The 24,319-nt window shown below is 39.0% G+C and overlaps 3 protein-coding genes across 3 annotated transcripts; all 3 read right to left on the bottom strand.

Annotated features, from left to right (window-relative positions):
- Positions 1-4,261: 4,261 nt before the first annotated feature.
- On the bottom strand, positions 4,262-9,377 carry tap2a (transporter associated with antigen processing, subunit type a). Its single transcript, XM_046837738.1, is given in 12 exon segments — positions 4,262-4,743; positions 4,844-4,980; positions 5,698-5,857; positions 5,936-6,109; positions 6,673-6,809; positions 6,812-6,860; positions 6,929-7,057; positions 7,182-7,379; positions 7,790-7,995; positions 8,201-8,331; positions 8,506-8,620; positions 8,700-9,377. Coding segments are annotated over 12 exon segments (2,169 nt in total). The 5' UTR covers positions 9,199-9,377; the 3' UTR covers positions 4,262-4,509.
- Positions 9,378-11,746: 2,369 nt separating this feature from the next.
- On the bottom strand, positions 11,747-14,166 carry psmb9a (proteasome 20S subunit beta 9a). The gene is made up of 5 exons (XM_046837739.1): positions 13,831-14,166; positions 13,579-13,647; positions 13,190-13,320; positions 11,995-12,380; positions 11,747-11,896 (listed from the first exon to the last, which is right to left on the bottom strand). Exons 1-4 carry the CDS (start codon positions 13,885-13,887, stop codon positions 12,227-12,229), a joined length of 411 nt encoding a protein of 136 aa, XP_046693695.1. The 5' UTR covers positions 13,888-14,166; the 3' UTR covers positions 11,747-11,896; positions 11,995-12,226.
- A 1,906-nt stretch (positions 14,167-16,072) lies between these two features.
- On the bottom strand, positions 16,073-23,261 carry psmb12 (proteasome 20S subunit beta 12). Its single transcript, XM_046837087.1, has 6 exons — positions 23,105-23,261; positions 21,814-21,884; positions 21,572-21,703; positions 20,127-20,256; positions 16,699-16,843; positions 16,073-16,354 (listed from the first exon to the last, which is right to left on the bottom strand). The coding sequence occupies exons 1-6, from the start codon at positions 23,144-23,146 to the stop codon at positions 16,227-16,229; spliced, it is 648 nt and encodes a 215-aa protein (XP_046693043.1). The 5' UTR covers positions 23,147-23,261; the 3' UTR covers positions 16,073-16,226.
- Between the last annotated feature and the right edge of the window lie 1,058 nt (positions 23,262-24,319).

Genomic DNA, 24,319 nt, shown 5'->3' with positions numbered 1-24,319 from the left:
GGCCACCAAGGAAACAGCGTGGGCTGTAGGTCGGTCCATGTCAGCCTTGGGTGCGGTCGTCGACAAGTTTCAGGAGTCGAAAAAGTAATAACTGGTGTTTCAGCGGTAACTTCTGAATCAGAGCGCCTTATAACGAGAAGGGCAGTGTACGCCTCGCTACACGGTGCCCGTCCCTCCTCAGCACCACCAGTAGGCCAGGCTGCTAGCTCTGCCACAAAATGTGCTTCAGGGTGCAGCCTCCCTCCAGCAGATGTCTCCGCCCGAAAGATCATAGCGGATGGAGGAGGCCTTTCAGGAGGCCTCAATGGCTGCAGGGCATTGCTCCAGCCGCTCTGGAAGGGTCAGAGACCAGTCTCGAGGTTCCCCTAAGAGACTTACTGGCAGCTTGGGAAAGCCTGCCAGACGTGTCTTAGTGGGTCCTGCGTACAATACAGAGGGGCTACTCTATTCAGTTTGGGTCCTCTCCTCCCTGGTTCAAAGGGATGTGTCCCACTCTGGTGGGACCCGAGCAGGCTCTGGTCCTGGAACAGGAAGTGCGTGCTTTCCTAAGGAAAGGAGCCCTCGAGGTGGTTCTCCCTTAATCAGAGAGCCAGGCTTTTACAGCCAGTACTTCGTTGTTCCGAATAAGGATGGGGGGTTGCATACGATCCTAGATCTGCGCTCCTGCGCTCACTCCTGAGGCTCAGGTTCAGGATGCACACCCTCAAAGAGGTCTTGTTTCAGATCAAGTCCGAGAACTAGTTTGTCATGATAGATCTAAGGGACACATACTTCCACATAGCCATCCTTCCCAGGAGGTTCCTGAGGTTTGCTTTTGGGGGTTAAGCTTACCAATATTGAGTACTCTTGTTCGGCCTAGCACTCTCACCCCGCACCTGCACAAAGTGTATGAACATGGCTTTAGCCCCACTAAGGCTTCAGGGCATCCGCATTCTGAACTATATCAATGATTGTTTGATATTAGCTCAATCAGAGCATCAGGCAGTCCGGCATCGAGATGTCATTCTTGCCTACATGAAGGAGTTGGAGTTAAGACTAAATGACGGGAAGAGTGTGCTTTTTCCAGTACAGAGAACCACCTTTTTGGGCGTTGTGTGGGACTCGACCATGATGCGGGCACAATTGTCTCCCGCCCAGATCGAAGGCCAGTCACTCACTGTGAAGCAGTTCCAGAGGCTGCTGGGTCTCCTAGCGGCAGCGTCCAATGTGATTCCACTTGGCCTCCTCCATATGAGACCCCTCCAGTGGTGGCTCAGAGACAAAGGGTTCTCCTGAAAGGGCAATCCACTCCGTACTATCAAGGTCCCGTGGCGATCCCTTCGAGCCTTAGATATGTGGAAAGAACCTACATTCCTGTCTCAAGGCCCCGTTCTGGGAGCTCCTTGTCGTTGCGTAAAGCTCATGACAGACGCATCCCTCACAGGGTGGGGAGCAGTCATGAATGGCCACTTCGCCCAAGGTCTGTGGAACGAGCTACACCTCTCATGGCACATAAATTACAACACTTTGGTGGTCTCGAACATCAACCACCAGGGGGGTCTGGGTCAGGTTTTATGACCTCAACCTTAGATCCACTCCCGGCTCCTCTGTCCTGTGTTCTGGTTGTGCTCACACACTAGGCAGGGACTGGTGAGTGTGGCACGAATGGACACTCGTTCTCAAAGCGTTTTGATGCAGCTCGAGTTCCTGAAAGGGGAACGTCTCTAGGTTACGTATGTAACTCATTGAACAGATATAATCCTAGTTGATCCTATTTACATTTTTTTTAAATACTCTTTTCCTTCCATCACTTATGAATAAAAACACTTTAAGGTTTTAAAGACATTGCAAAACTCACATAAGAATGTACTGTATATTATTTTCACATACAGTGCATCCGAAAAGGATTCACAGCGCTTCCCTTTTTCCACATTTTGTTATGTTACAGCCTTATTCCAACATTGATTAAATTCAATCTTTTCCTCAACATTATACATGCAATACCCCATAATGACAACGTAAAAGAAGTTTGCTTAAAATCTAAAAAAATAATAATAAAAAAAAATCACCTGTACATAAGTATTCACAGCCTTTGCAATGACACTTAAAATTTAGCTCAGGTGCATCCTGTTTCCACTGATCATCCTTGAGATTTTTCTACAACTTGATTGGAGTCCACCTGTGGTAAATTTAGTTAATTGGACATGATTTGGTAAGGCAAACACCTGTCTATATGAGACCCCACAGTTAACATTGCATGTCAGTGCATAAACTAAGCCATGATGTTGAAGGAATTGTCTGTAGACCTCTGAGACAGGATTGTATTGAAGCACAGATCTGGGAAAGTGTACAGAAAAATTTCTGTAGCATTGAAGGTCCCAATGAGCACAGTGGCCTCCATCATCCTTAAATTGAAGAACTTTGGAACCAGCAAGACTCTTCTGCGATCAAACCACCCGGGCAAACCGAGCAATTGGAGGAGAAGGGCCTTAGTCAGGGAGGTGACTGAGAACCCGATGGACACTCTGTAAGAGCTCCATTGTATCTATGTGGAAAAAGGAGACTCTTCCAGAAGAACAACCACACAGCCAATATTACAAAGGAGTGGCTACAAGACAACTATGTGAATGTCCGTGAGTGGTCCAGCCAGAGCCCAGACTAAACCCGATTGAAAATCTCTGGAAAGATCTGAAAATTGCTGTGAACCAACGCTCCCCATCCAACCTGATGGAGCTTGAGAGGTTCTGCAAAGAAGAATGGGAAAAACTGCCCAAAAATAGGTGTCAAATTTGTAGCATCATACTCAAAAAGACTTAAGGATGTAATTGGTGCCAAAGGTGCTTCAACAAAGTGTTGAGCAAAAACTGTGAATACTTATGTACGTAATTTTTTTTAATCAATTTGCAAAGATTGCGGAAAATGTTTATCATGTTGTTATTATGGGGTATTGTTTATAGAATTTTGAGGAAAATAATGAATTTAATATTTTTTTGGAATAAGGCTGTAACATAACAAAATGTGTTCGTGCTTTACATAAATAGACCTCATGATGGCAGCAGAGATCCACACGACAGCCCGTCTAGCCCCCAACCTGAACACAGCTTTCTATTAAACAAAATTAGCTTTCTTACTTGCTCTGGCTCAGAGAGTTGTTGGGGTATCATCCAAAATCCAGCACTGCTCTATACAGTTTTTTGGTTAACCAGTTATAAAGTTTTACAACAACACTGATCTGAAGTATGTCACATTGTTAGGAATTTTGACAGTCACTTATTGGCTTGAACTTTAGTGATTTCCACCTTTTTTTTAAAGACAATTTCATTAAGAAAATTAACATATAGATTTTTAAATATAAACACATACATATAACATTAAGGTGAAAAATAAAGTGAACACCTTTGTATGACATTATAAAATGAAACAGGTTTGTTTGTAGGCAGTTTTTACTTCCCTCCTTCTCTCCAGGATGTTTTAGTAGGGTGGGGTGGAGTGAGGTATCTGAGAGCTGAATGTTGGCAGATAGAAAACATTCAGGGACTTCCCCCAAGCTTAAACTTTTAAAAATATTAATAATAATTTTAAAGTATGTTTGTACTAAGTAATACTTTGTAAAATTAAAGAAAGAAATTTACGATTTTATTTTATGTGTTTCATTTTCTAATCCTGTATTACTTCTTATTCTCAACCATTTTTTTTTCCTTTCACAAAATGGCCACCATGACATCAATCTTGCCAAATGCCATTTCAATCAAGGTTGCCAACCTGGTTGTTTCTTAAAAGTCACGTGATATACCAGAGCTGGCTAGCTCCCAAATGTTTCATTATTATTATTATGCAACCAGAAGACAGAAGTAGTAGTAGTTGCTGCTTTAGATTAGTTGGACCTTTTGCTGTACAAGTCTTTATTCTGAAAGGCTGCTTCTAAAAATAAATATGAAATAACAGAAGCAAATAGTTTTATATAAGGAGCAGATTTAATACTCGTGAGGGCAGTTTTAGTAACGGACACATTGCTGACATCAAACTAGCATGACTCCACAACATCATAATTTGATTTTAGAAAGAAACATTTTGTAAAAAATACTTATTTTACTATTTATTTGCCTATGTTCTCAAAAAGTGCACAAAGTAAAAAATTTCTTGCATATGTCATTAGTATATGCGATAAAGTTGATAGTAATTGAGATTAAAAATTCTTCATTAAAAATTCATGAAAACTGTCAAATCTGATGACGTTTGGTTGTGTTTCCTGAGGCATTAATACAGTCTTGTTCAATCGTTATAATTGACCAGTTAAACAATATTTATTTTCATATTTACACTATTTACAATGCATAACAATTAACATCATATTCTTTTACAGTAGCCAGTTTGGCAGAATAAAATTAGAACACAATAATACAGAAATCTAATGGTGCATATAGTCAAATAAATGATAACAAACAAACAGAGAACACATAAAACGGATCATCAATAATTTCTATTGCAATATATTATTATGGTATTTACTCCTGATCGAGGACTGAGTTGTCAATTTATGTTGTTATTGTTGCCATTACTGTTGTTGGTGTTATTTTCAGTAAAGAGTTTTTCTTTCAGTTTGTAGTAATGTCCTTCCTTCCTCATGAGTTCCTCATGACTGCCTTGCTCCAAAATAACCCCCTGGTCAATCACAATAATCTGATCCGCCTTCTCAATGGTCTTCAGCCTGTGTGCAATCACCAGTAAGGTCTGGTTGGGGCAGTTGGCCAGGGCTTGTTGAACCTGAGTAAAAATTTTAAGGTTTAAGGTTTGACGTTATTGTTTGTGTTATTGTGGATGCAGTCTGTATTTATGTGTGTATACTGTATGTGTGTATATGTACCGTTTGTTCACTCTTAGGATCCAGAAAGCTTGTGATCTCATCCAGTAATATAACCTGTGGCTCTCTGATTAGAGCTCTGGCAATAGCGATGCGCTGCCTCTGACTGCTACCAAGAAGACTTCCTCGTTCACCTACGTCTGCAAAACAACATTTAACCAAGAATTGTATTTTTCAAGTGTCATCTTTTACTGTACAGAACCTGTCAAAAGTTTGAAAACTCCTAGTCTGTTATGGTTTTTGAGACTCATGCATGTTCCTTTTGTTTATATTCAATAAATTTGGTAAAAGATAAAACACAAGAATTGGTCAATGAAGATGAGTGAGATGGTGAGATGAGTTAAATTTTGACATTTTTGGCCCTTAAAGACAAATGTAACTAAGCTGAAAAACAGTAGAGAAGATGTTAGCAGACTGTCCTATACCCACAGTAAAACATGGAGGAGGAAGTCTGATGGTTTGGGGTTGATTTGAAGCAGGGAATATTGAAAACTTATTCTGGGTGAAAGAAATACTGAACGAACATGGCTACCATTCCATAATTCAACGTAATGCAATTCCATCTGCCAACTTTGCCAACTTTGCCAACTTTGGCGAGTTTTATAAGAGGAATGACAAAGTATTTGAGCTGAATGTTTGAAGAAACCAAATGTCCTCATGTAAAGCTGTTATTCATGCTAAGGGATTTTTCAATACAAATAAAGTTTAACATTTATACATTTGTTTGGAACAATAAATGTGTCTCTCAAAAACAATAAAAGACTAGGTGTGGCAAAATTTGACAGACACTGTATGCACAAGGCACAATTAACTCATGTGGTCATGACTACACTAAACGTCATTTTAGTGTATCTTACCTGTGTCATAACCTTTCGGTAACTGACAGATGAATTCATGTGCATTAGCTTTGCGTGCTGCCTCCTTTATTCTCTCTAGTGAACAGTCTGGCAGTCCGTAAGCAATATTGTAATGTACGGTACCTGAGAAGAGAACAGGCTCCTGGCCCACTGCTACAATCTGCAAAAGAAAATCATTTTCAATGCAAACTCTGTGATCACACACACTTAGGATCTTACTATAAATATCCAACATTACCTTGCTGTGCAGGTATTTGTGTTGGTAGTTCTGCAGAGGATGTTCATCTAGCAGTATCTGTCCATGCTGTGGCTGGTAAAACCTCTGCAGCAGACTGACGCAAGTGCTTTTCCCACCACCAGAAATTCCCACCAGAGCAGTCATTTTACCAGGTTTCAGCTCCAAACTGAAGTCCTACATCAAGCACATGTACAAAGTAATCATTTTAATCTATATTTTCACAAGACTACAGTACATTCTCTTGTAGATGCAGATGCTGCTTCCAGTTTTCTGTAGCTCCAAAAACACTAATGAAATTTCACAAAATTACAAATTAGAAACATAATAGCTTTAAGCAGCACAATCTTCCACTAGAATGAAAACAGGTGCACGAATGCATAATATAAGTCATAGTAATCACCACCCATCTTACATAGATTTGCACAATGTTATTTCTGATGACGAACAAAACATTGATCAGGTGTTTGTCCATGTGATATTTGGGTTTTTTTTGTCTTGTCTTGTGTTATCTGTCTGCACTGTCTGTCTGTACTGTTGTTTGTCTGCACTGTTTGTACTAGGTTGCACTCGATGCACTTTATGTAGCTTTGTGTTGTGTTGTAGCTCCATGCTGTGTACCGTGTACAACTGTGTATAGTAGAAATGACAATAAAAGCCACTTGACTTGACTTGATTAAAATTCACTGTTATTTTTAAGTGTCATCAAATTATTAGAGTTGCAATGTTGAAATAATCACCTCCAGCACACTGCGGTCAGGACGTGTTGGATAAGAGAAGGTGATGTTCTGGAAGTTGATGTGTCCCTTCAAATCCTTTGGCTCCAGGGTCCCATCAGTCCTCACTTCAGGCTTGCGGTCCAGGTACTCAAACACCTTCCAGCAGCACCCACAGAGTTCAGCATGTCTCCAAATATGTAAATCAAAGTCTAAAAGAGAGATCTTCGTCTATAAAGCTCTGTAATTTTATAACATTCTCTTTCAAATGTACACATACCCTAATGCTTTGCGCAAGATTTGTCTGGTAGAGGACAAATGAGACCAGATTTCCTGTTGTCATCTGTCCATAAGTCACAAACAGGCGACCGTAGTATAACATAGCCACCTTCACACCCAACTCTGTAAGCTATAAATAACACACAGAAACACACAAAATGAAGAATTATAGCTGGGAGTCTAAAAAGCACTTCCTGAAATGTGAAATTTAGCTTTGAAAAAGAAATCACAGAAGAAAGAAGTTCCTCTCATACCCTTCTAACCAGCAGGTACACTGCTCTGACTGTGCCCCGACGAGTCTTTATATTATGTGTGTCCATCAGCCGCTGATCATAGCGACACTTCTCACTCTGCAGTGCGTTAAAGCTCTTTACTGTCCTAATGCCTGAGACAGCTTCTCCTGCAGCATCATTTGCTCTTGCGATGGAGTCCTGCACCATCTTTGAGAGTCTCTTCAGGAGAGACAAAATTGAGTTAGATTGCCGGTCTGTGCTGTTTCATGGTCAGGGTCATAGTGTAACTGAAGCCTATTTTGGGAACAATGGACATAAGTTAAGAATACACTAGTCCATCTAATAGCACTGTAGTGTCACTAGTCCATCTAATGGCACACATACAGTATGTTTACATCTAGGTTAATTTAGGGGGTTAGAAAAAACAAGCAAGTTACTTGTAGAACAAACAAATATCAATGCAGTTAGTAACCTGAACCCAGGAATAAAGTAGGGACTCTTACGAAAATACGTCTTAGTGATATGGCTCCACACATACACAGCAAAAACTTTAGTGCTGAATTTACGGTGTTTCATACTCCAGAGTTTCTCTAAGAGAAAAGATATATGTTAAATTATTAGGTCAGTACCTGGTAGTGTGTGTCGTAGATATTCTGTAGCAGTCCAGTCAAAGGTGTCTCTAACAGCATTAATACAGTGAGCTTCCAGGAGAGACTACACATCAGGTACAGCATCCCCAGGGTCTTAATCATGGTCCGAAGAAGGACGTTCACATTTAGTGCAACAGCTCGTGCCATAAGATTGGTGTCTGTGGACAATCTGGATGTGATGTCACCTAGGGTACAAATGTAGTTTAAAAAAGTCAGTACCCTGAAGGCATTCAAAGAATCAAGTGTACCATTAGTTATGTTCTAACTGTAGCTATTTCACACAACTAAGTGTGTAACCAAAAACATTACAAAAAAAGAATAATTGTATATTGTAAAAATATTATGGGGGTTTGCATGTTAAATGCATGATGGAAATGCACAATAGTCTACCTGTTTTTGTAGTCTCAAAGAAGCCAATTTCCTGTTTAAGCAAACAGCTGAAGAGTTGATGCTTCACTCTGGAGTTAAATCTGCCAATTGCACACATGAACAGGCCTCCACGACAACCTGCACTGAAAGAACTGAAGATGGGGAGGAAACATTATGATTTTAAAATAATATTTATCCTAGTAACACTGGAATAGAGCACTGTTTAAGATACAATTAGGAAATGTAAATGCATGAATGAAAACTAGTTTTGGAATGGTGAATCTAAAAACTTGAAAAACATCCATAATGTTTTGTTATTTACTGACCTCCCAAAAGAGAAAAATGTCATTAATATAATTGTTGAAAAAAATTCATTCCAGCTGTATTCAGTCTGCAGGATATCAATCAGCTTTCCTGTGTATAGTGGGATAAACATCTCACCTGAAAACACAAGAACATCTTAGCTGAGCATGTATGTTTCATTCAAACATCATTTACAGGAGATTCACTCATTACTTACAGAGGACAGCTAAGGCTAGAAATACAGATGCTCCGATTAAGAACAGATAGTCAGGTTTGTAGAGGCGGATCACTCTCATGAAGAGCACTCGAGCTTTCTGCTTGTTTTCTTTGCTGCTGCTTTCCCCGTTAGATTCTGGAAAGAGGGTCTCCCAAAACAGGCATCCCAAAGCAGCAGACACACTGCCGACCAGCCACATAGCAAACTTCTCCAGCGGCCAGCCACCAAACACAGTTAAACGACCTGTTTCATACACAGGATTGAGAAAACAGTGAGCCAAAATCCACCGCTTCACCAGGGACCCTCTAACATCACTCCAGTAGAAGATTGTGCAGAGCAGTGAGCATCTCAGCACAGCCTCAGTCCACTGCCTCAGCAAGGCATCTCCACCATCTAAACCCCTCTCTTCACTTCTCAGCTGTGTGCTGGCCAAATCCAGCACATACACCACCAGCAAATCCGTGACCACAGCAAGAACACACACCAGAAGTTTGGACATCTTACAATCAATAAAAAAGCAGCTTTCAACTGTCTCACATTCAAAGTTTATGAGTAAATCGATTTATCCTGCATGCATTTTAACAGCAGTGAAGGTATTCCCCAGTCTTTCCCTTGATGTTTCTAAAGGTTTGTTTTCATTTTCACTTTCTTTACTAGGGGTTTTCCAAATGATGTCTGAATTCAGAATTAAATAGCATAAATAATTAAACGTTTACATTTAATGTTAGCCTACAATAAAGGTCACTATAATAATGAAATGCACATATTATACAAATATATTATAAAAATATATAGATATAGTATTCAGATTTAACGTGTTGGTAAACTACTATATTCATCAAATCATTTCACTTTTTCACCATGGGGAGGCGACAAACTTTGGCCTTTTACTTGCATCAATGTAGGAAACCTGAGCAAAGCCTGCTCATTTCAGTTCTACCTAGCAACTGATGAATCGACTCAAAGGCACCAATTAGACTTTTTCATTCACACTTTTAACACAGCATTCATTTCCGTTCAGTAGGTCAGTGACAGGTCAGAAATATTTTTGGACACAGTACATTATTTTTTGCATTATGACTTTGCACTTCCAATCATATTAATGAACATTTTGTTTGTCCCTTGTGTATATTGTGTTACTCTGAATCCTCTTTCTATATGGATGTTTATTTTGTTAAGTGGTTATATATTGATGCTAAAACTTTAGGTTGTCTTTCCCTTTGCTAATTATTTATCATAATGCTTGCACACTCAGAAGTGGTATATATTTTTGCATCTTTAGTAGCTTTTTTGCCTAAAAACGTGCAGAGAGTGCACAAATTTCACATACACTTTAATGTCCCACCATTTGTTTATTCATCCACAGTAAGTGCTTTAACGTGGTTAGGGTTCATCCCTTGAACACTAGGTTGAAAACAGGGCAATGTATGGCATCATGCCCAAACAAAAACTCCTTAAATCTCATGGGCATTTAATCATAGCTTATCCAACTGTTTGCATGTTTTAGCAGGAAAACCCAAGAGGACATGAAACAAAAATGCGAAACTCCTCACATTCAAAGTTTATGAGTAAATCGATTTATCCTGCATGCATTTTAACAGCAGTGAATGTATTCCCCAGTCTTTCCCTTGATGTTTCTAAAGGTTTGTTTTCATTTTCACTTTCTTTACTAGGGGTTTTCCAAATGATGTCTGAATTCAGAATTAAATAGCATAAATAATTAAACGTTTACATTTAATGTTAGCCTACAATAAAGTCACTATAATAATGAAATGCACATATTATACAAATATATTATAAAAATATATAGATATAGTATTCAGATTTAACGTGTTGGTAAACTACTATATTCATCAAATCATTTCACTTTTTCACCATGGGGAGGCGACAAACTTTGGCCTTTTACTTGCATCAATGTAGGAAACCTGAGCAAATCCTGCTTATTTCAGTTCTACCTAGCAACTGATGAATCCATTCAAAGGCACCAATTAGACTTTTTCATTAACACTTTTAAACACAGCATTCATTTCCGTTCAGTAGGTCAGTGACAGCATAATTTTTTCAAGAAATATTTTTGGACACAGTACATTGTTTTTTTGCATTATGACTTTGCACTTCCAATCATATTAATGAACATTTTTGTCCCTTGTGTATATTGTGTTACTCTGAATCCTCTTTCTATTTGCATGTTTATTTTGTTAAGTGGTTATATATTGATACTAAAACTTTTGAGTTGTCTTTCCCTTTGCTAATTATTTATCATAATGCTTGCACACTCAGAAGTGGTATATATTTTTGCATCTTTAGTAGCTTTTTTTGCCTAAAAACGTGCAGAGAGTGCACAAATTTCACATACACTTTAATGTCCCACCCTTTGTTTATTCATCCCCAGTAAGTGCTTTAACGTGGTTAGGGTTCATCCCTTGAACACTTGGTTGGAAACAGGGCAATGTATGGCATCATGCACAAACAAAAACTCCTTAAATCTCATGGGCATTTAATCATAGCTTATCCAACTGTTTGCATGTTTTTAGCAGGAAAACCCAAGAGGACATGAAACAAAAATGCGAAACTTCACACATACAAATTACTGAAGCTAAACCTAGATCCTTTGATATTGCCATATATAAACAATATTGCCTTCTGTGACTTATATCTTGTTATGAGGAATCTAAACATAAGGATAATGAAACTTAAAACTTCATAAAGAAAAAATATAAAAAAATGCATTGTTTTGAAGCTGCATTTATTTGTCACTTATGAATCTAATGAATCTTATTGTCAACATGAAACACTTCCAGTGTATTATGTCAAAGGACCATAGCTGAATTTCAGAAAATACAGCTATGGTTTCCAGTGCAGCAGTGACACTGACATGGTAGTGTTTGTTGCTCTGACTAGTGGACCAAGTTTAAGTGCATTGCTAGGGTTTTTAAACAACTCAATGTTACTGCCAGGTTCAGTCGGATTGAAATAAAGATATTAACAATTGTGACATCACTGATTTGCTTAATAATAAAGATAAATGATTAACAATTCAAGCAACATTGTTTTTCTGTGCCCTCCATTTTATTCATCAAAAAATTTGGGTAGTTCATTTCCCAGAATGCACTTCTCCTCTGCTCCCTTCTCATCAATGGTAACAAGGTAAGCCACGCCTCCACTAGAACCATCTCTGTTCATAGCAAGTGTCAGTGCTAGGAAAAACAACAGAAAAGATGTACAATTAAAAAATCAGCTAGTCTGTATATATCTCTTTTCTGTTCCTTTTTGATGTATAGGTTAAAAAAATTACCATCTACAACAAACTTCTGACTTTCTTTTCGTGTCATGCCTGTCCGGTATTCTGCGTCAACAAACCCATAGATGTAGGAACTACCAGAGCCACCGATAGCAAACGGTTGCTGAGACAGTAGACCATCCAACGTCACGTACACCTATAAATGTATAAACACACCAGCAATTTGGGGACTTAGTATGCATATTAAGCATAGATTCCTACTACAATTTTAATATTTCTGCACCATTCAAGTCAGTAGTTTGTCACTAACCTGTCCTCCACTCCTCCTGTCCCAACCTGCAACAATCAGATGTGCAGATAGTTCCTCTTTATACTTGTAGGTAATGTTTTTCACTAATGTGGCAGCTGAGCAAACCAGGGGATCTTCTTCCAGTTCAATACTGTCACACAAATATGATTAATAGTAGTAGTATAGGGTTTATTTGTCACATATACATTACAACACAGTGACATTCTTTCATTGCATATCCCAGCTTGTTCATGAGTTGTGGTCAGAGCGCAGGGTCCTGAAACGACACCCCTGGAGCACAAAGAGTTAAGGGCCCAAGAGTGGCAGCTTGGTGATAACATGGATGACCTTCCAATCAGTAACCCAGCACCTTAAACACTGAGCTACCACTCACCAATTAATTGATAATTAGTAGATAAGCACAAATAAACTACATAAAGATCTATCAAAAGAAAATCGTTTTTTGGGAATTTATCATTAGTACCTTTCTCCATTCAAATGTATGACCATCTGGCAAAAAATATCTAAGAAGCATTATATATTAGAGTTACAAAGGTATGAACATAGAATTCTAACTTAGCTCCTGCTAAAAATATCTATTAATATGGTAGATGCATGCACATAAAAGACATTGTGAGCATACAAGCATTGTTGTACTAAGAGTCTAACTAAATATAAGAGACAAGCAAATTCATTTCAACCATATCACTGTATCATATTTAATAACTAGAAGTATTTTAGACAAAAGCCACCTTTTGAACATTTTTTTCTTGCTTTACACCCTTTTACCTAAATGCACCTTCCAAGAGTCTTTGACCCAAGATAATACGAGGTTCACACAAAAATACAGCATATTACTTGTCCATGTAGCTAGAATTTCACACATATTTAGACACACTTAGTGTGTGTATGTCAGGCCCAGGGATATTAGAGATACAGTGTATAAGAGGTGATCAGTACCTGTGCACATCCAGTTGATAGTTCACTATCTCAGCGATGGTCTGGGCATCAGCTGCTGACCCGGACAGAGCACAGTAGATCTTATCATGGAGCTGAGAAAGTTTGTTCATAACTCGATTTACCACTGACTCCTACAAATAAAAATAAAAATAGAAGTAATATATAAAAAAAAGAAATACAGTAACCGTTCTGTACTTGACAGTAAAGTTAAATATATTAAATAGATTTCTTTTTCTAATGTTCAGAGACATCACATGACAGAACTGAATGAAAAACTAGATCCCAAAGAGCAAGAATTTCACCAGTGCATGCATGCATCACTAAATCCCATTCAAATAAATCTCTCAGATCTTATTAAGGTTGCTAAACAGATTGGGATGAACTTCCTACCCAGCAGACACACGTGAGTCTGAACCGACGACAACTCCGCCTTCAAACGTAACAGCTATGATTGTAGTCTGAAAATAAAACACAATTATTTTAGATAACATTATAATAATTATAGATACATTAAATGAATAGCAAGCTAGACAAGCGAGGTACACCTGTTTAGAAGCCTGCCTCATTTTTGCATACTAAATAACAATTAAAAATGCGTTTAACCATAAAAACCATTTAACAGCTGATTCAAACCTTCTTACCCCTGTTTTGACTTCTTCATTCAACCAGTCTGGGTGCGATGTAGATTCCTCCAGCATGATGATGATGTCTGCTTTAGCCTTCAATCAGCTTCACCTACACCTATTAGTATCGCACACACAACACACCCGACCGACACCGGAGCAGAACAGAAAGCGTGAGAAACTCGATCTGAGGCGAAGCAACAGCACTTTAAACACTATCATCAGCGGTTTCGATACAGAACACTCGAACACAACAGGATTAAATAGCTATCAAAATATCCCAGGCTTGAAAAACGACTGCACGTCTAACCAGGCCGTTTGCTGCTCCCCCTTCAGTTCCGCCAGTTGAAAACGAAAGTAAATTGTAGGCTATTTGATTGGAAGCCTGTTGTGAGTCATGGTGCATAAACAAAACCACAATAATCCTTACATCCTTACATCTTCTTGGTCTTTCTCTTTTCCTCCTACCTGGTGGCTCCATCCTCAGCATTCTTCTACCAATATAACTCATGTCCCTCCTCTGCACATGTCCAAACCATCTTAATCTCGCCTCCCTCACCTTGTCTCCAAAACATCCTACATGGGCTGTCCCTCTAATAAACTCATTTCTAATCCTCACATGCAATAAACCGTATTAAATTGACTTTAAATTCATCAGCAATACATGAACCATCAACCAAATACATAATCACACCATTTTCTCATAAGCAGGGTTACTGGTTTAAAATGTCATGTAAGTAATAGAATACAGTAGTGATGATTGCCAGTGTGATTAATGTCAACCATTAGATCAGGGGTCACCAACCAGGTAGCCCGCAAGGACCACATGAGGTCTTTTCTAAAAATGGCTGTTTCCTACTTTGTTAAATCATTGTTGATAATTATTATGAAAAATCATTAACCTGATCAGTGTCTTCACATAGATGAATATCATTAATTATTAATAATAACATATAATAAAAGGTAAATTGAGCAAATTTGTTATTTCAGATCAAACTGAAAACTGTGTGTATCAAAATGGTAGCCCTTCACATTAATTGGTACCCAAGAAGTAGCTCTCAGTTTCAAAAAAGGTTGGTGACCCCTGCATTAGTGTAAATAGGGAACCCCTGCCGTGTCTAGTGGACACCACACATTCACTATGACGCATTTTACCTTTTAATCTTTTGCATTATTATGTGTTTCTATCATGTATTACAATTCAGGATATTTGAAGCAAGTGCTTAATGTGTTTTAGAATCAGCATATCTAGCATATCTCGCTTTTAACTTCCGAATAGGTGATTTGTCAAGAGTAATGTGCCAGAAGAAAAGATGGTCAGGGTTTGAGGTGGTTTCTGTGTTAGAGAGCCATGAACAGGCTTGGACCATGAGTAAAAACATTTAACTTTATAAAAAATACAAGTTCGATAGGTTTTGCCACCAATATTTGGTGAATGTTTGGAAAGAACACTAGCAGAGAAAAGATGATGTTGATCAGGTGATCAGGAATGTCTCTGTTCTCAGTCATGTTTACATCTCTGACTCCCTCTGTCTCATCCACGTTAGCCAGACGTCTTGATGCCTTCTGCCTTTGTTAGCTTCATAAACCAGCCCACGTCTGTGGTGTGTGATAGCCAGTGGTAAGTTGAAAAAGCCGTGCAATTAGAAGAAAACATTTTGATCATGTTAAGAAAATAAATTAAAACTAAAGTAACGAGTCTGGTTTGAAAATGTAAGAAGTAGAAAGTACCGATATTTGTGTAAAAAGTGTAATGAGTGGAATTAAAAAGTCCGAAAAATAAATAGTGCTGTAAAGTACTGATACCAGAAAAATCTACTTAAGTACAGTAACAAAGCATTTGTACTTCATTACTTTCAACCTCTGCATTTAATATAGTGGAACATCCATGAGACAAGTTATTCTCTGTTATTATTTGTTACAGCACCTGTCTGATGCCTCTGTCATGACTTACAAATTGTCCAAATGTATTGCTGGACCTTGTTATCAATTATTGCTTTTGAACATTATATATAACCAACAAACAGAAAACTCGTCAAGAAAAAAAATTCTTGCTTTAAAAAAAAATCAGTGTCTAGTAAAACACTTGTTATTTAAACAAGATTCAGAAATGGAAATACTGAGAGCAAAGAACAAACAAAATGAAGATATTATTCTAATGAACTGCAATATGTCATGCAAAACAATGACCTTTTTTCTATTAAGAAATGTTACACAATCAAATAGAATAAGCAACAAAATAAGAGATCTGCTTCATTCATATGAAAAAAAAATGCTTTTATTACAAATCTGGGAGCTTTTGTAATGATTCATTTTTTGTCTTTGAAAATTGGCTTGAATACTTTATTAGTGTACGCTCTCCACCATTTTCGAAAATCACAGTAGTTACTCAGTGGTTACACTTATTTTTACTATTATTTATCATTAAACTTTGGTAATTTATCACCAGGAACAACCACATGTTCAACTCCACCTTCGGTGATCACCACCAAATGAGCGATACCACCACTAACGTTATCTCTGCCAATAGCCAATGCCAAAGCTGAAAAAAAGGGGAGAGTGAATGTGTTATACATTAGCTTGTTTTTGACTATAGACACTGTAAAACACATTTAGACTATATACCGTAGTCGTATATGTAATACTCTGAATTAACATATTTCAGAATTCAACAGTGTCCCAGAAGTAGTGTTTTAAAACAGAATTTATATACGCTACAAGTCAAAAGTTTTGGCACACCTAATTCAGCTTGTTTTAGTTTTCTGAAGTGCTGGATATTTCCTTAGAACCCATTCCTTACTCTATGCAAAACCTTTCCTATTTTTTATAGTAGTTACTTAAGAATATGCTTTAAATAGGTGTATGGGATTTAAAACAACTTATTACCATTTTTGACATACTGAATGCACTCCTCTCGGCTCATGTCTGGTTTGTACTTTGCATCCATGTAGCCGTAGATATACGTGCTACCAGAACCTCCAATGGTAAAGGGTTGACTAATCAGCATTCCTCCCATAGATACTGTGTACACCTAAAACACACACACACAAAAGGAATCATATATGATGGCAGATTTTAAAATGTGCTGAAAATGAATATATCTCCACAATATATCTTCTTCTTCTTTCGGCTGCTCCCATTAGGGGTCGCCACAGCGGATCATCCGTCTCCATACCACCCTGTCCTCTACATCTGCCTTTTTCACACCAACTACCTGCATGTCTTCCTTCACCACATCCATGAACCTCCTCCTTGGCCTTCCTCTTTTCCTCCTTCCTGGTGGCTCCATCCTCAGCATTCTCCTACCAATATAACTCATGTCCCTCCTCTGCACATGTCCAAACCATCTCAATCTCGCCTCCCTCACCTTGGCTCCAAAACATCCTACATGCGCTGTCCCTCTAATAAACTCATTTCTAATCTTGTCCATCCTCGCCACTCCCAACGAAAACCTTAACATCTTCAGCTCTGCTACCTCCAGCTCCGCCTCCTGCCTTTTACTCAATGCCACTGTCTCTAGACCATACAACATCGCAGGTCTCACCACAGTTCTATAAACTTTCCCTTTCATTCTTGCAGATACCCTACTATCACAAATCACTCCTGTCACTCTTCTCCACCCACTCCACCCTGCCTGCACTTTTCTTTACTTCTCTAACACACTCCATTACTTTGCACTGTTGACCCCAGGTACCTGAACTCCTCCACCTTCTCCACCTCTTCTCCCTGCAACCACACCACTCCACTGCCCTCCCTCTCATTCACACACATGTACTCTGTCTTACTCCTACTGACTTTCATTCCCCTTCTCTCCAGCGCATATCTCCACCTCTCCAGGCTCTTCTCAACCTGCTCACTACTCTCACCACAAATCACAATATCATCCGCAAACATCATAGTCCAGGGAGACTCCTGTCTGACCTCGTCCGTCAACCTGTCCATCACCACTGCAAACAGGAAAGGGCTCAGGGCCGATCCTTGATGCAGTCCAACCTTCACCTTGAACCAGTCTGTCGTTCCTACTGCACACTTCACTGCTGTCACACTGTCCTCATACATGTCCTGCACCACCCTCACATACTTCTCTGACACACCTGACTTCCTCATACAATACCACAACTCCTCTCTTGGCACCCTGTCGACGCTTTCTAAATCCACAAATACACAATGCAATTCCTTCTGTCCTTCTCTATACTTCTCCATCAACATTCTCAAAGCAAATAAGGCATCTGTGGTGCTCTTCCTCGGCATGAAACCATACTGTTGCTCACAGATGGTCACCTCTTCTCTCAGCCTGGCTTCCACTACTCTTTCCCATAACTTCATGGTGTGACTGATCAACTTAATTCCCCTGTAGTTACTGCAGGTCTGCACATCTCCTTATGCTTAAAGATCGGTACCAGCACACTCCTTCTCCATTCCTCAGGCATCCTCTCACCTTCCAGAATCCTGTTAAACAATCTGGTTAAAACCCACTGCCATCTCTCCTAAACATCTCCATGCTTCTACCGGTATGTCATCTGGTCCAACCGACTTTCCACTCTTCATCCTCTTAATCGCTGCTCTCACTTCCTCCTTACTAATCCTATCTACATCCTGCTTCACCAACTCCACATCATCCAACCTTCTCTCTCTCATTTTCCTCATTCATCAGCTGCTCAAAATACTCCTCCACCTTCTCAACACACTCTCCTCACTAGTCAACACATTTCCTCTCCATCCTTTATTGCTCTAACTTGCAGTACATCCTTCCCAGCTCGGTCCTCTGCCTGGCCAATCTGTATAAATCCTTTTCTCCTTCCTTAGTGTCCAACCTCTCATACAGCTCCTCATATGCCTTTTCCTTGGCTTTCGCCACATCCCTCTTACCTGCTGCCGCATCTCCTTGTACTCCTGCCTACTTTTCTCATCACTCTGTCGATCCCACTTCTGTTTTGCCAACCTCTTTCTCCTTATGCTCTCCTGCACTTCCTCATTCCACCACCACGTCTCCTTGTCTTCCTTTCTATTTCCAGATGTCACACCAAGTACTTTTCTAGCTGCCTCCCTCATCACTCCTGCAGTAGTTGCCCAATCATCCAGCACCTCTTCACCACCACCGAGCCCCTGTCTGACCTCTTCCCTGAACCTCACTACACTCTTCCTCCTTCAGTTTCCACCATCTTATTCTTCTTTCAGTCCTCACTCTCCTCCTCTTCTTCTTGCCTCCAAAACCATCCTACAGACCACCATCCGATGCTGTCTAGCTACACTGTCCCCTGCCAACACCTTACAGTCTCCAATCTCCTTCAGGTTGCATCTCCTACATAGAACATAATCCACCTGTGTGCACCTTCCTCCACTCTTATCGTCACCCTATGATCCTCCTTCTTCTTAAAATACGTGTTCACCACTGCCATTTCCATCCTTTTAGCAAAATCTACCACCATCTGCCCTTCCACATTCCTCTCCTTAAAACCATACCTACCCATCACCTCCTCATCACCTCTGTTCCCTTCACCTACATGCCCATTGAAGTCTGCCCCAATCACCAATCGTTCTTTCCTAGGTACACCATCTACCACTTCATCTAATTCACTCCAGAATTTTTCTTTCTCCTCCATCTCACAGCCAACTTGTGGAGCATAGGCACTGATGACATTTATCATCATCCTTCAACTTCCACCTTCACGATCATCACCCTATCAGAAACTCTCTTCACCTCCACTACACTCTTACTGTACTCTTCCTTCAGAATCACTCCTACACCATTTCTCTTTCCATCCACACCATGAAAGAACAGTTTAAACCCACCTCCAATGTTCCTGGCCTTACTCCCTTTCCACTTGGTCTCCTGAACACACAACATATCTACCTTTCTCCTCTCTATCATATCAGCTACCTCTCTCCCTTTACCAGTCATAGTGCCAACATTTAAAGTACCAACCCTAATCTCTACTCTCCTACACTGCTCTTTACCCTGCTGTCTCTGTAGACATCTTTCTCCTCTTCTTCTCCTCCTTCGGCCAACAGTAGCCCAATTTCCACCGGTACCCTGTTGGCTAAAGATACCTGTGGCGGTCGTTGTTAACCCGGACCTCGACCTATCCGGTATGAATTTCTTAATCGTGACCCGCATATTCGATTTGGCACGTTTTACGCTGGATGCCCTTCCTAACGCAACCCTCCCCATTTATCCGGGCTTTGGAACGGCACTAAGAGTGCACTGGCTTGTGCCTCTCTAATGGCTGGGTTATCTCCACAATATATCTAACTCTCTTATAATACTGCAGATCCAGGCTTTATCTGAGTTTTATTTTAAACCACTCTCATACCTGTGGCCCTTTCTTTTGGTCCCAACCCGCTGTGATGAAACCAGCCTGTAGATCTTCCCTATTACTGTAGCACAGCTCCTTTAGCACAGTGGCTGCAGCTTTCACTAAAGGAGGTGACCCCATCTGTATGCTAGAGAGAGATAGCATTGAGAAACATTCAGAAACAGGTTCAATAGACAGCTTATGATATACATTTGAACGACTCAGCTTAACAAATCTGTCAAAATTAATAATAATAATAATAATAATTTCACTGTAGTTTTAACTAGACATACAAATTATATAATGCAGATTTTTCAGGTAGACTGTGAATCTCTTGTTCTATTACAGCCCAGAAATGTTATTTTGGATTCAGATCCTATAGGTTACCAAAAAATATAACACAATGTTCCTGTTGTAAATGTAATGTCATGTTAATGAAATCAGTCTGAGATAACTTTTGCATTGTAAGATGGTGCAATATCATGCTGGAAGTAGCCATCAGAAGAAATTGTACCCCACGTTTAGCAACAACATTCAAATAACCTGTGGCATTCAAGAGAAGATTGGTAAACCTGTGCCCACTGAAGCTTCACCTTTCTCTTCTTGATTTACAATAGTGTAACAAGTTTTCTGCTGTTGTAGCCCATCTGCTTTAATGTTGTTTATTCTGTTGATTTTCGATTTACCACAATTGAATCTGTTAACTTGAACTTCTGTAAGCTCAAACTAATTTTGCCATTCTGTTCATTTCTTTCAACAATATGGTGTTTCCATCTGCAGAACTGCGTTGTGAAAAAAATCCCAATGCTCAACACTGTCGTTTAGCCTCTCCCTCCTACTAATCACCTACACCTGTCCTCCATTTACCTGTCCTCTTTATAAGGTCCTGCTTCCCTTTCACTCGGCGTGTGATCTACAGTTTACATACCATAGATCATACGGACTACCTACCGATCCTCTGACCGCCTGAGTTGCACATGCTCCTAGCTACGTTTTGGGTGAAGCACGACTTAGTTAAGTTTATCGTTTCCTGCATTGTCGTTTCTTACTCTCTTGTGTTCTGCCTATTCAAGATCAACATATTACACCTTGTTTTACTCCTGGTTCCTGATGCCTGGTCTATCCGTGACTCTTTCTCTCTCTCTCTCTCTCTCTCTCTCTCTCTCTATATATATATATATATATATATATATATATATATATATATATAAATTACACACACACATACTATATTAATATATTTATTAAATATAAACCATTCCACTATGTAAGTATAACCAAATTCAAAATCAATTTTCCATGTTCTGATGGTTGATCTGAAGTTGCTGGTCCATGACACGTTTTTACGTATTCTTATGCTGCCACATGATCAGCCAAATAAATGCTTGCATAAATATGTAAATAAATTTATAAGGTTTATTGATCATAAACAACTCTACCCTACAGAATCTAAATACAATTACCTGTGGAAAGCCAGCTGAAACTTGGCTACTCTTGTGACATATTGTGCGTCTGCCAGAGAACCAGCAATGCAGCAAAATATCCGATCATGAACCTGTATCAGCTTGTTAATGACTTTAGATGACACATATGACCTATAGATGGAAAAAAAATACAGAAAATAAAACATGGTTTGGGTTTACTGCCGCTAAATATAACACTTATCACAAGCATACACTGGTTAAATAATATATTTTATACTCACCCACCCATTGAGGCCCTGGAGTCTGAACCAATGATAACACCTCCATTGAACTTTACTGCAACTATGGTAGTCTGTCAAAAATAGGCATGAGTGTTAAGTTAACATTTTTACATTCTATATATTAGAATTTCTAGCGACACCTTCTACCCTGGGGCCAGTTGTAATACATATCCTGTATGACCTCTATTGTCAGAAACTTGTGTATCGTAGGCGTGGCATTGAAATTTGTATTCCACCGTCTTCATAGTTGGTTTTGACTCAGTTCTGGCCCCTTCACCAAAAGTGATTATAGGGACTAGTATTTTAGTAGTGGACCATTTCTTAGTAGAAGAGTGATGCTAACATTTTAGTGTATATGAAAAGTGTATTCTGGTGTAGTGGCATTACTGGAGTGTGATGTCAAATTTAGGACTCCTGATCATCTCCAGGACTCCTGATGCCAGTTCCATACCACTGGATATTTTTGTTGGTGGAACTTTATCAACCCAGTAGCACTAAAGGATTTAAAAATTTACATTTGCATTTACATTTGCGGCATTTAGCAGACGCCCTTGTCCAGAGCGACGTACAAAAGTGCTTTAAGTCTCTAGTAATGAATAAATGTACACTGGTACGCAAGATTACAAACGTAATATAAATATAACCCTAGAATTCTACAAACTTGGAAAGTGCTAATTTAAGTATTTCAGGAAGAGGTAGGTCTTCAGTCATCGCTTGAAGATAGTCAGGAAGTCTAGCTAATGCTACACTACCTTACTTATAAACCACCTCACTAATTTAACTAAGGTGGTTTATTAGTAAGGTAGTGTAGCATTAGTTAGATTTGTAAACATCACTATCATGCGTGTGTCTGCTGCATCTGCTGTGTTGATGGTTCATTAATGTATAAAGTTCCCACATTCCACATCCAATAGTGTGCTTTTAATTAGTTTCAGATACATTTAGATATATACTTTAAGTATAAGGGTAGGTGATACCAACTCAGACATCATTTCAGCCCTGACAGAGGTGCCATGCATTCTCGAGTTGAAAGTGAAAGTAAAAAAAAAAAAATTAATACAAAAAAAAAAAAAATGCGTTATGACAAGACTGCGATATACGTATTACTGCCAGTAAGAGAAGCGAATGATCAAATAAACAATAAATAATGTAGCCCTCATTATGAGATTTGTCTTCCGTGGTTGATTTCTGCTTTGGTTGTCCTTGCTTTCCCCAAGAACATCTCTCTACGCTAGCCGTAAATGAGCCTTGGTACCGAGTTTATGTTAATAATAGAGTAAGATGTACTTACACCTGTGCTGACTCCTTTATTCTTGGATGTTGGTGGGTCCATAGTTACACAGAAGTGGCAGTTTTAAGTGATTGGCTTCAGGAAACAGTGGGTCCAAACTTGGTCCGATGTAGTGCGATGACACAGAAGCTTACAGCGCCGTCTCTGGCCATACATTTTTACTGCAGTTAATCCAGCCTCCATATAAACACAGAGCTGAAATGTTTCTTTGAAAATGACAAAGCTCGAAGCACTTGTATCAGGTTTTAACTGGTACTGCAAGTGGTCAAAGTTACAATTCCTGTATTATTATACAAAAAAAGTATAAAAGTATAAAAGTGTAAAATGCTAGATGCTATACCTGGAGAATGGTTCCTTGGAGCAATGCTCATTGTTTTTCTCAGTTGCTTTGAAAAGTTTTTCAGAAATGAAATTCTCAAAACTACTTGTTTAACCTCCACATCATTTAGTCATTTGTGCTCATCATAAAAACATTTCTTGTTGTTTCCTACATTATCAGGTGTTTGTCATGTTGATCAAAATATTTTATACTTGTTTCACCTAATTGGTCTTAACCCCCAAAACATCTTGGCATCAGTTCATTGCATAAGTCATTAAATGCAAAATGATTAAAGCAGTTGTCATCATCTGTCAAGCTTAAATTACTATTAAACTATTATTTGTAAATGTGACTTGAATTGATGAATTGTGCAGATGAATCTTGAATGACACTAATGAAGGAGAGTGAATGGCATCAGATCAACCAATAATCAACTAGATCTCTTAAACAGGCCAAAGGTGATTCTTGTGAACCTTCAATTGGAGAGTGTATACAGACAGAGCAAAACAAAGATTTACAATTTCTGAAAATGGATGAACAACTGAGAAACAAACGAACACTTGTATAGTACAGTAAAAGTGTGAATCTTGTCCAGTCTCTTGCAATCAATATAAATCCAATATGAAATAAAAAAATTGAATTTGTGCTGCTGAAATATATCATAGATGTCAAACAGAAGAAAGTCAAATTTTGTGCATTTTCAGTCTCTAACCCAAACCATAGTTCATATCAAGAAATCCTGTAACTGTGCGCCATCGTACTGACATGACTTAACATTTTCATGATTTTGTTTGTAAACAATGACAAAGGGACTTTTCATTCTGATGGGAATGACATGTTCATTGACACAAATACTTTGAGAGATGAACTCAATATATAGGCTTTTGCAAGAAATC

This window comes from Silurus meridionalis, chromosome 24 (assembly GCF_014805685.1).
Source record: "Silurus meridionalis isolate SWU-2019-XX chromosome 24, ASM1480568v1, whole genome shotgun sequence".
Lineage (NCBI taxonomy): Eukaryota > Metazoa > Chordata > Actinopteri > Siluriformes > Siluridae > Silurus > Silurus meridionalis.
The sequence above is the reverse complement of the archived record's forward strand: the minus strand, read 5'-3'. Positions and strand labels throughout refer to the sequence as shown.

Excerpts from the sequence above, each read along its gene's own strand:
- psmb9a (XM_046837739.1), bottom strand. The coding sequence starts at position 13,887 with ATGCTGGAGGAATCTACATCGCACCCAGACTGGTTGAATGAAGAAGTC. Across the intron at positions 13,321-13,578 it reads ACTCACGTGTGTCTGCTGGG|GAGTCAGTGGTAAATCGAGT; the intron begins TAGGAAGTTCAT and ends TTTTATTTGTAG. Across the intron at positions 12,381-13,189 it reads TATCAACTGGATGTGCACAG|TATTGAACTGGAAGAAGATC; the intron begins GTACTGATCACC and ends TTTGTGTGACAG.
- psmb12 (XM_046837087.1), bottom strand. The coding sequence starts at position 23,146 with ATGGACCCACCAACATCCAAGAATAAAGGAGTCAGCACAGGT. Across the intron at positions 20,257-21,571 it reads TTTCAGCTGGCTTTCCACAG|CATACAGATGGGGTCACCTC; the intron begins GTAATTGTATTT and ends ATCTCTCTCTAG. Across the intron at positions 16,355-16,698 it reads CATTCAGTATGTCAAAAATG|CTTTGGCATTGGCTATTGGC; the intron begins GTAATAAGTTGT and ends CCTTTTTTTCAG.